Source organism: Lichenostomus cassidix, chromosome 3 (genome assembly GCF_008360975.1).
Source record: "Lichenostomus cassidix isolate B80296 chromosome 3, HeHo_3.0, whole genome shotgun sequence".
NCBI classification, from domain to species: Eukaryota; Metazoa; Chordata; class Aves; order Passeriformes; family Meliphagidae; genus Lichenostomus; species Lichenostomus cassidix.
In genome coordinates, this window is record NC_139483.1 from 67,328,464 (window position 1) to 67,338,872 (window position 10,409).

Sequence of the window (10,409 nt, forward strand, 5' to 3'; positions counted from 1 at the left end):
TATGTACAAATGTATGTGTACACTTGTATGTGGTACAGGAACCAGAGTAAAAATACAGTTTTCGGCTTAAATGGGTTTTTCATTAAATTGTTGCCAAAGGCCCTAGTGATAGAGGGGAAGGGGTAGAGTTGTCCTCTCATCTTGCCTAAAGGGGCACTACAATCAACCTGCGTCTGCAAAATAAACAAAATTATTTATAGATAAAATGCATGTGCTGAAAATACTCTCTTTGCTGCTATGTCTGCAAACTGTTTTCAGTACTGTTTGTGATTAAAAAAAAGATCCCAAACTAATGAAAAGATCTACTGCTTTATCTAATGGAAGTCTAATGCTGGTTGCAAAGGTAGCCTTGAGGCACACCTGGACTTCACAGGTGCAGTAACTGAAGACCAGGGAGGGAGAGAAATATGAGACTAAATAGGTATACTGTTTCCAGAATTGAAAGTGCAAAGCTTATCAGTTGTGGTCACTTTTCCATTAATCTTTATCTAAATTTTAATGAAATAGAAAACCTCTTTTAAAATCTAAAAAGGTATGTAGGCTTTAACAGGAGTGGGTAAAAATAGGTGAAATCACAGTTTAATGTGTTGTGTTCATGTAGTATTGTTTTCCTTTGGATCTTACATAAAGGTAATTGATTATTCCTAACTACTGTGCTTAAAAGTCAAGGTGGCTCACCTGTATTAGACGGAGAAGTCTCATCTTGATTAAACAGTCAGAGTAAAAAGCATTCTACTAGTTTCATGTGTTGGAACATAGAATCACCTCCCATTAAGGCCCATTGATCTCAGTAGCATAAGCTTAAGTGATTTGCTGGTTTGGCATCTCAGTAGGCCTTCAGTGGAACTGCTGCCTACATGCAAGGAATGCAGAGTTTGGCTTGCTGATGCCATAAAGGTAAAATCCATACCTCAAGACAGAGAGTAGTTTTTAGTACCAAAAGGACTGTGAAATGGAGTTGGTAAATGTTATTAGATACTTCTGAACTATGGAATAATATTTTACAGCTACAGTAAGCAATTTGTTGAACTATTTAGGAGAGACAGAGTTCTGATATCTATCTAAGTGAGGAAAATTTCCTGTGAAGCTAAATAGAGGATAATGGGCTATAACATTAAAGACATGTTTTTCACATAAAAACATAGTCTGACCATATCTTGCCATGCCAATAGTGCTAGATGAATGTGTGTTTGCTGTAAAATGCCTAAGATGCAAGCAGTAGTGCTTTATATTTCAACCAACATTAGGCAATTCCAGATTAATCCAAATAAAATTTATTTGGTGGGGCTTTTTTTAATGGTAATATTCCCTTTCAGTGTCACTGCAGGACATTACAATGAGAAAAGCTTTCCGGAGTTCCACAATTCAAGACCAACAGCTGTTTGACCGCAAAACTCTGCCAATTCCTTTGCAAGAAACTTACGACATTTGTGAACAGCCTCCTCCACTTAACATTCTCACCCCTTACAGGTCAGTAAAATAAAACTAATAAAAAACCATTTCTAGCTTATTTTGTGTAATAGAGAGGATATATCCAGGCACCTTGCTCGTATTGAGTAGCACTTGAATATTTAAGGGGCCAGACTAGAAAACTGTGAAGCTGCTGGAGGAATAAAAGCAGCAGAATACATTATAAGCATTAAAACTTTACCCCATTTTACTGAAATTTTGACTCAGTGTAACATGGTAAGAAAAAGTAATTTTTATTTTCTGTATTTATTAACTATGTAATGTACTTGGATGTGAAATGAAGAAAATAAGCAGGTAAGTGTGTAGAAAGAAGGGTCTTCAATGGAAATGAATGTTGTTTGCTGTCCCAGAGTCAGTTTGAATCAGTAGCTGAACATGAGCAGCCACACAAATTTGGTCAATATTTAAACAGCAAGATTTGAGTTATTGGGGTGGGAGTTCTCTGATTTATGACACTCTTTTTTTATTCCTTGAGCTTGTGTTAAAGTTAGCTTTCTAAAATTAGGACCTTGAAATGCTAGGAATGATAGTAAAAAGTGGTAGTGCAGGAGGTCAATTATCATCTCTTTTATGTTCCTCAGTAAAATATTTCAGGGTCTGAAATACTATATATTCCTTAATATGCCCTTCCTTTGTCTTAATGTTTGGATTCATGTCTTGTCAAATAAATAGCATGCCCTGTTTGTGTCACTGTATTTCAGGGATGATGGAAAAGAGGGTTTGAAGTTCTATACCAATCCTTCATACTTCTTTGATCTGTGGAAGGAAAAAATGTTGCAGGACACCGAGGACAAAAGAAAAGAAAAGAGGAAGCAGAAGGTACATATACTTTATATAACTTCTCTTTGTTTTTTTTCTAGAAAGGGTTTGCTTGGAGATATGGTACTTTAATAGCAATCCAGACTTGACAGAGTCATCTTTATTTAACTTAAATTACTTGTATTCATTCAGTTCCATCAATTTCAACAATTAAATAATAGTAGTAATAGCAGTAGTAAAATAATATAGAAGGACCTAAAGCTTTCATGCTGCCTTAATGTAACCAACATCAGATTTGACAAAGCTTTTAAGTATTCCAAAAATGACTCAGAAAGGAGGAATACAGCAGGAATAAAGAATTTCTGAACCTGAACATTTATTTGTAAGACAAAATTTTGACAATCATACAGGTGATAAAGCTTGAATGACATTCTGATAGATATATTTACTCTAAACTAGAAAGAAATTATTAGGAATAGAACACTTTGCCTATATTTTCTTAAAATTAAGCAAGCACTTTCTTGTTTCACCTTTATTCTGTATATTTCAAATATAGTAGAGAGAGTAAATATGTGTGTCAGATTCATAATTTGATTTCAGACTTAGAATAAGAAGCTACTTAAATTGTTATTTTTCTCTCTATTATTCAGCTGCTTATCCACTAGACTGAAGTTTCTGGCTCTTACAAGTCTTTTTGGTTAACATACTATGTTTAGCCTGAAAGTAATTTTTTCTTGCATTCAAAATGGGATTGTTTTTCATAATTTTGTGGCTGATGTTTATATGCAACTAATTAAAAAACACTGTCTCAGTTGTCAGTTTTGTTTGCACAACTCTCCTGCAGCAGAAAAATCTGGATCGCCCTCATGAACCGGAGAAAGTGCCAAGGGCACCTCATGACAGACGGAGAGAGTGGCAGAAGTTAGCCCAAGGTCCAGAGCTCGCAGAAGATGATGCTAACCTCTTACATAAGCACATTGAAGTTGCTAATGGCCCAGCTTCACATTTTGAATCAAGGTTCCTTTTGTTTTTTCCTGTCCTTTATTAAGTGTATTCATACTACGTAGTGAACACACGTGAGAAATGGTCAATGACAAGGTGCTACTGCTCCCCTTGAAATGCTCTGGAAGTCATTGATTTAGCTTAATCAAAGCTCAGTTTTAAAATACTTTGTGTGTCATTAAAGGAATAGTTACTGTGTTGTTATTTTGAAGAGAAGCTTGTATCCTCTTTGTATCCTTGAGGATGATGTTGTCCTCTGCAGCTCGATGAAGGTCTAGTGTCACTGCTGCAAGCTTGCTTGTCCCTGCATTCCTGTTCTGACCTACAAAATCCCTATTACTCCAGCCTTTTGATTTTTCTTAAGCAGAGACTGCCAAGACTATATGGTGTGTGTGATGTGAGCAAACGTCCACTTGGAACTCAAATGAGAATGCTGAGCTTCTCTTTACTCTTGAACAAATCCATTATTTGATTGACATTTCTGGTTATAGCCTATTACAAAATCCAACTTGTTGAATTCTCATTTCACAGCATGTATTTGCTGGTAGCTAAAAGTAGCATTTCACATGGTAAACACCTGCTGTGCTTATGCTTCTGGTCTTTGTGCAAAATCAAGTCCATTTTACCAGCCAAGAAACACCTGATAGCAAAGAGGGCTGACAAGTAATGTTAGGACATTTGGGGATATATGTTTGGTTTCGGGTGTTTTGTTTTGTTTTGTTGTTTTTTTTTTTTAAATTAAAAAGTGCTCATTGTCCTTCCCAAAGAGGTAAATTTTTCCTCTGTATTCCTGTGGTCAAAAGCACACCATAAGAAAGTATTTTGTTTAGCTTTGTAAGGCCTTCAAACAAGCTCAGTAGTGATGGTGAGTAATTATGACAACTCTAGGAGAGAGTGTCTGCTGCCTGAAAAATAGGAAAAGCTGCTTGTAGAAAACTTAGCTCAGTTCAGAATGTGAAAATGCTCTCAGTGTGTCTCACTCAGTGGGGTACAACTTCAGTTATGATGATTAGCATTTTTCTAGGAACAGCTTTATAGCATGACTGTGAACTGCTGTGTCAAGTCATTGGCAGACACATCTGGTTTCTGCTGTTTGTTTGTTGTGTTGTACGTTGGCTTCCAATTCAGACATGCTTGGTTTTTTTATATCCAGGACCCTGGCCTAAACCTAGATTATCTCAGTACCAGTAATGCAACTATTAATAATGCTGAAGTGATTGGAAGCACTGTGTGTGCAGAGCATGTTGTTCAGATACGGAACTGCACCATGCTTTGGAAAAAATGAGAAAGATCCTCAACCTTGAAGAATTTAATAGGCTTAGATACTACAGTGGTGGCAGTATATGGAAATGAAGAGTGTTGCTTTACTTGTTGGAAAGTGTTCTACAAACACTTTTGCTTTGAATTTAATCGAGATTTTTAAAAATAAAAATCTGCCATTGTATAGTTAATTAGAATTTACTTACTGATCAGGTCCTTAAGGTATGTCTAAAGTTGTCATTAACAAGTAAGCTGAATCATCTTTATTTACTGCTGCTACTCAATAATAGATATTTATTGAGTCCTATGTCTATTAAAGTAGCCAGTTCTCTGCATATATTGGAATAAAGATCCTCTGACTGAAGTTCAGCTAAATTATTCAGTTGTAAGTTCTACCATTCTAACATCGATGGATGTTTCATGAATGTTATAAGAGTAGAATGGTTCTGATTGTATTGCTGTGTTTACTTAACTCAAAATAATGTGACTAATAAACACTAAGGTCACACACATACTGTAGAAACTATCTGATAAACCTGTCAAAATCAAACCCTTGAGCTGCTAGAAGCAATAACAAGGAAAGGGGGATAAATTACTGAAAAGCCACGCTGTATAATATGCAGTGCTAGTGAAGAGAAGATACTGGTATTCAGAAGTCAGACTGAAGTATAGAACAGTAGCTGAGGGCACTAATGCTTGCTCCTACCAAAGGCTGAGTTGGATCATTTTTGTCCTTGTTTTCCTGCAGATCTCAAGCATACGTGGACCACATTGATGGATCGTATTCCCTCTCGGCGTTACCCTACAGCCAGATGTCTGAGCTGCTGAGCAGAGCCGAGGAGCGCGTGCTGGTCAGGCCGCACGAGCCGCCGCCGCCACCTCCCATGCACGGCGCCGCCGAGGTGAAACCTGCGCCTCCCTGCGTCAGGTGCGAGCCAAAAACCCATCTGCAGACCTGGTGCGGCTGGTTAAGTTTTATGCCTCCCCACTAATAGCTGGTGGGGTTATTTCCATGTTACCCAGGCAGTACAGGCATCCCAGGGGCTATGACAGCCCCCAGCCCCAGCGTGCCACCAGGAGCTGGACAGGAAGGCTGGCATCTAAATCCCATGGGCTGCCACTGTGGAGACAGACCTCACCTTGCCATTAATGCTGCAACTGTGTTGCCTACTGAGTTAAATGGCAAGACAAATAGCTCTATGGAAAATGTTTCTGTGAAATATGTTGGCATTTCAGGATATAGCTTTGGAGTTTTGGAAATTTGTACAACTGAGCTGTGTTTCAGCCTACATGAAAAGAAGAATATATCACAGTAAGACAGCTGTCAAAACTATGTATTCATCGCATTTGCTAAATTGCAAGTGCTTCCCTCTCCCAAAGTGTTTTTATTTTCTATTTCTTTGTACCTTTTCAGAAGTGGATACATACAGAGAATGTTTTCTAGAGGTCAAAATGTCATTGTCACTCCTCTGTTTTTCTACACCAAAAGTCTTACTTTATGGTCAAGTTCATACAACTTAGAATAGAGGACAGCTAGTTCAGATGGGGCTGTTACATCAGCAAGATGTTAGCCTCTTGAAAAGAATTATTTTTTACTGCTTAGGAGATCATACACAAAAACGCATAACTCCTTAGTTTAATTTTCAACAACAGTTTAAAGAAATCTCTAGTGGTCTTTCAGGAAAATAAGGTTACTGTTCTCTCCTTTTCTTCAATTCACCTATTCACTGGCCTATAATGAGTATCTAGCATATAACTATACCTCTCTGTACGTAGTATTGATGACCTTTGATGTTAGTCTCACTCATTTCGCCATCACACCTTAAATAGGTATTTCAAATTAACTTGTCCTCATTGTTTGCATTGTTTTGGTTTGGTTTTAAAGTTGTAAATCAAAGCAGTTAATCAACTGCTAGTTCCCTAGTTCCCTTACTTCAGAAAAATAATTTGGATTTACTTAGGGACAACAGGTAAGAATTATACTAGTATAGGAAACGTTTGATAAAGATGCAGGTACATTGTATAAGAACATAAATTTGGTTAATAGCTGAATTTGAGCAGAGGTCTGTCGGAAACCTGATGCATACTTCATCCTGAAAATTAGATTTCCTTCTTTATGAAGTGTGAACAAACATCCTGAAACCATCATAGTACATAATGCTCTTTTATGCCCAGGTTTCAATGCTTTTAAGTTGCAGAAGTGAATCTATTACTATTTTTTCCACTCTCTAGCTCTAATAAATTTGTTCTGTTATTCGATGTTGCAGTTCTACTCCTGGCTTGGTAGAAAATCGTCCTCAGTCACCAGCAACAGGCAGAACACCGGTGTTTGTGAGCCCCACTCCTCCTCCTCCACCACCACCACCTCTTCCATCTGCTTTGTCAACTTCATCATTAAGAGCTGCAATGACTTCCACTCCTCCACCCCCAGTCCCACCCCCACCACCCCCTCCCACAGCTGCTCTGCAGGCCCCAGCTGTGCCACCTCCACCAGCTCCTCTCCAGATAGCTCCTGGAGTTCTTCATCCAGCTCCACCTCCAGTTGCTCCTCCCCTAGCACAACCCTCTCCCCCTGTCTCTAGAGCCGCCCAGGTGTGTGAAGCTGTACCTGTTCACCCAGTTCCTCCACAAGCTGAAGTACAGGGACTTCCTCCACCACCCCCACCTCCTCCCCTGCCGCCTCCTGGCATTCGACCCTCCTCCCCTGTCACAGTTGCAAACCTTTCTCACCCTCCTCCCGTTCTGCACCCTCCTGCCACAACCATCGTCCCTGGCCCTCATGCACCCATAATGCCTCCATCTCCACCATCCCAAGTGATTCCTGCTCCTGAGCCCAAACGCCATCCTTCAACTCTTCCTGTAATCAGTGATGCTAGAAGCGTTCTGCTGGAAGCAATACGGAAAGGTAACGTTGGCTATCAAGCAGCAAAAGAACATCTCAGAAACTTGTTAAATACACGTGACCTTTGAGAGATTAAATATTTCACATGTGTAAGAAGTTAGAGAAATGCATATTAAGTCTGTTTCTGTTTTCTATCCTCTACAGGGTATGCATTGCCAAGCAGACAGGTTTTTTTCAATTTGTAATTGCACTTATCAGTTGTTTAGTTTGGATGGCAAAACTGGTTCTCTGTAGAAGTTAGATTACAGAAAAAAGTACATATGTTTGTAGATGATCTGTGGAGATTATATTTCCATTTCTATTTACCTGTAAATATAGCTATTTCTGATAATCTACAGATTGTGTAGAAGACAAAAACATTGGTTTTCACAGACTATTAGATAAAAGCAAAATGGATCAATTGGCATTTGAATTTTGATTGTCTGTCACTGCATTACAACAAGATGTAAGTGATGCTCAGAAATCATTGCTGAAGACTTCAAGCTGTTAAGTATCTGACCTGGACACATCTCAGCACAGTAGTTGAGCAGCCTTTGCCTTGCAAGGTGCCCATGGCAGAGTGCACGGGAAGGGCAGAGCTGCAGGGCAGTGTTTTCCTGATGATCTCATGAAGAGCTGTGTGTGCAAGCTGTACCTTTCAGCTTGTTGTGCCTGTGGCCAGGAATTCCCTGCTGCACTGTGCCTGCTGCTCTTTGATGGTGGGGTATCTTTCAGTAGTTAAGCTCTCTCAAATGTTTCAAGTCCTACATTCTCCTACTCTTCCCCTGCACCTGCAGCACAGCACAGAATCTCTATGGTACTGGAATATCAGTGGATAGGCTATAGCACTAATTTGAAATATTTTTACAGCATCTATATGCAAATGAATTGATGATATCATTGAATCTAAGGAATTGTTGACAACAGTTGAGTACAACAGGGGTGTTTGAACATGCATAGAAAATGTCAGCAAAAATAAGAAAGCAGAGCCTGCTGGTATAATCTAGGTGATTGCTGAAAACACTTTTGACCAAGTCATGCCCAAGCAACAAAGGCTTGAGTTACCACAGCTTAAATTCCACCAAGGTCCTGTTCTTAGGTTGCCTGTCAGCTGATAACAGAGAATATGTAAAGTACAGGATGTAGGTCATATTTAGTCTGTGTAATTCTGGGATGTTGTGAGTATAAAACCAAAATATATAATCTCTGTCACGTTTTTTTACTAAGTTACTGGATTTAACTTTCTCATACCTTTGGTATCTGTTATTTCTCCTTTGTGTTTGATCTGTAAGTAATACTTTATTCCAAACCTGATCATTACTTGATAAAAAACAGGCTTACAAGAGGTCCTGTCTTGTTAGGATACTCAAATAGCTATAAGCTTGCATTAAAATAATGAATAGAGAGTACAGAAAATGTCTGGAAATGCAAATAGCAAAATGGTTTAATCACTTACAGTGGTACAAAAAATGTATTTTTAATGGGAAATCAGAATCAGGATATTATAGTAGAAGGACTTATGATCCAGTCTGCCACTGAAACTCTGACATTCCTCTCTTTAAAAACTTGACAAAAAAATTTCTACCTGAGCGAGTGTCCTCTGTCTTCATTTTTGCTTGCAAAGCATTTTGTGAATCATGAGCTAAATACATTTACAGTGCAGGAGGAGAGTGACCTGTCTGTGATCTGGTGTTCTCAGGTATTCAGCTGCGCAAGGTCGAGGAGCAGCGGGAGCAAGAAGCTAAACACGAGCGCATTGAGAATGATGTTGCCACTATACTCTCCCGTCGCATTGCTGTGGAGTACAGTGATTCAGAAGATGATTCAGAATTTGATGAAGTAGATTGGCTAGAGTGAAATTATTACATTGCTGTACACTGCAAAATCGAATGCTAATGTCCATTGTGGTGCTTGTTCTTTGAAAGTTTGATGGTCATTTCTAGTGTTTTTTGTATTCTTTTCTTAACATAATTAATCCATGTTTTTCTACTTTTCAGTTTACAAAAAGCTCCTAGTGCATCTTCAAAACTAAATGTTTCACAGTGGCTTTTCTTATACATCTCTTTTGAAAGAACATACTTTGTTCCAATAGACCACTAAGTATTAAGCATGGGCAGCTGTTGGTAGAGTAGCAGTTTCAATTTTTTGGCATATCTTAACTGTGCACTTTGTGAATTTTAAGTTGATGAAGGCAACTGAGATTGACATTCCAAGGGCAGCTGTATGTACTAATGAGCCTTATTCCACTTCTGATAGTGTTTTAAAACATTTAACCTAGCTATCAAAATATCACTGCCTCGATCACACCTGTACACTAAAAGTACATATAGTTAGCAGCACTGAACACACTGAAAAGCAAATGGATCTTTCGGGGGTTTTATTATTGTTTTATTGTTGTTTTTAAGTAATTATGGCCTTATTTGAATGTTTAGAGATTCCCCTTCCCTTCTTCCCTCCCAGGTACATATTGTGTGGTACTATTTTTGCCTGCATAATAGAAGTTTAAAGTTTTTTTTTTCCTTGTGAAATCTTTTGACTTAAACATGCCGTGTAACTTATGTAACTGTTAAAATAACAGTTTGATTTAATAAATGGTTCATTTTAAATGTTCCTGGGTGTTGCTTTTTCAATGAAGCCTGCTTTTCACTGGTATACCTGAGAGATCCATGGATTTCAAGTATTTAATTGGTGGTGTATGAAGTTACAGTATGCGTTCTGTACTTGATCTAACAAGAAACTGTCATTAAATTATATCTATGTGCACATCTGCCATAAAAAAAAAACCCAATGGAAATCTTATTGTGATTTTAGTTTAAAAAAAATACAAATATGGAATTGGGAGCTTGTAGCAAATTTACTTTAGGTTTGTTTTTTTTTTTTAATCCACTTCACCATCAGTGTATCTTGAAGAGATGCAGCAGTTAAAATCATGGTTGATGAAAGACGAGTTTTTAAGTGCTATCTAGCAGTGTGGTGCATGTTTTGCACAGCTTTTCTGTTCCTCTTCCCTGGAACAACTTCAAGTCTGAGCACATAG

At 38.3% G+C, this 10,409-nt stretch overlaps 1 protein-coding gene across 6 annotated transcripts in view; it reads left to right on the top strand.

The window, feature by feature from the left end:
• The window catches only part of WASF1 (WASP family member 1), an 87,373-nt gene extending 77,391 nt beyond the window's left edge, over positions 1-9,982 (top strand). For 5 of the 6 annotated variants that reach the window (XM_085056173.1, XM_085056174.1, XM_085056175.1 and 2 more), the window contains exons 4-9: positions 1,317-1,470; positions 2,172-2,289; positions 3,074-3,246; positions 5,240-5,419; positions 6,759-7,396; positions 9,072-9,982. In XM_085056173.1, the coding sequence (XP_084912299.1) occupies positions 1,317-1,470; positions 2,172-2,289; positions 3,074-3,246; positions 5,240-5,419; positions 6,759-7,396; positions 9,072-9,229 (1,421 nt within the window). In that variant the 3' untranslated portion in view covers positions 9,230-9,982. The remainder of the gene's footprint in view (positions 1-1,316; positions 1,471-2,171; positions 2,290-3,073; positions 3,247-5,239; positions 5,420-6,758; positions 7,397-9,071) is intronic. The other variant, XM_085056178.1, reaches the window with a different exon arrangement.
• Positions 9,983-10,409: the final 427 nt, after the last annotated feature.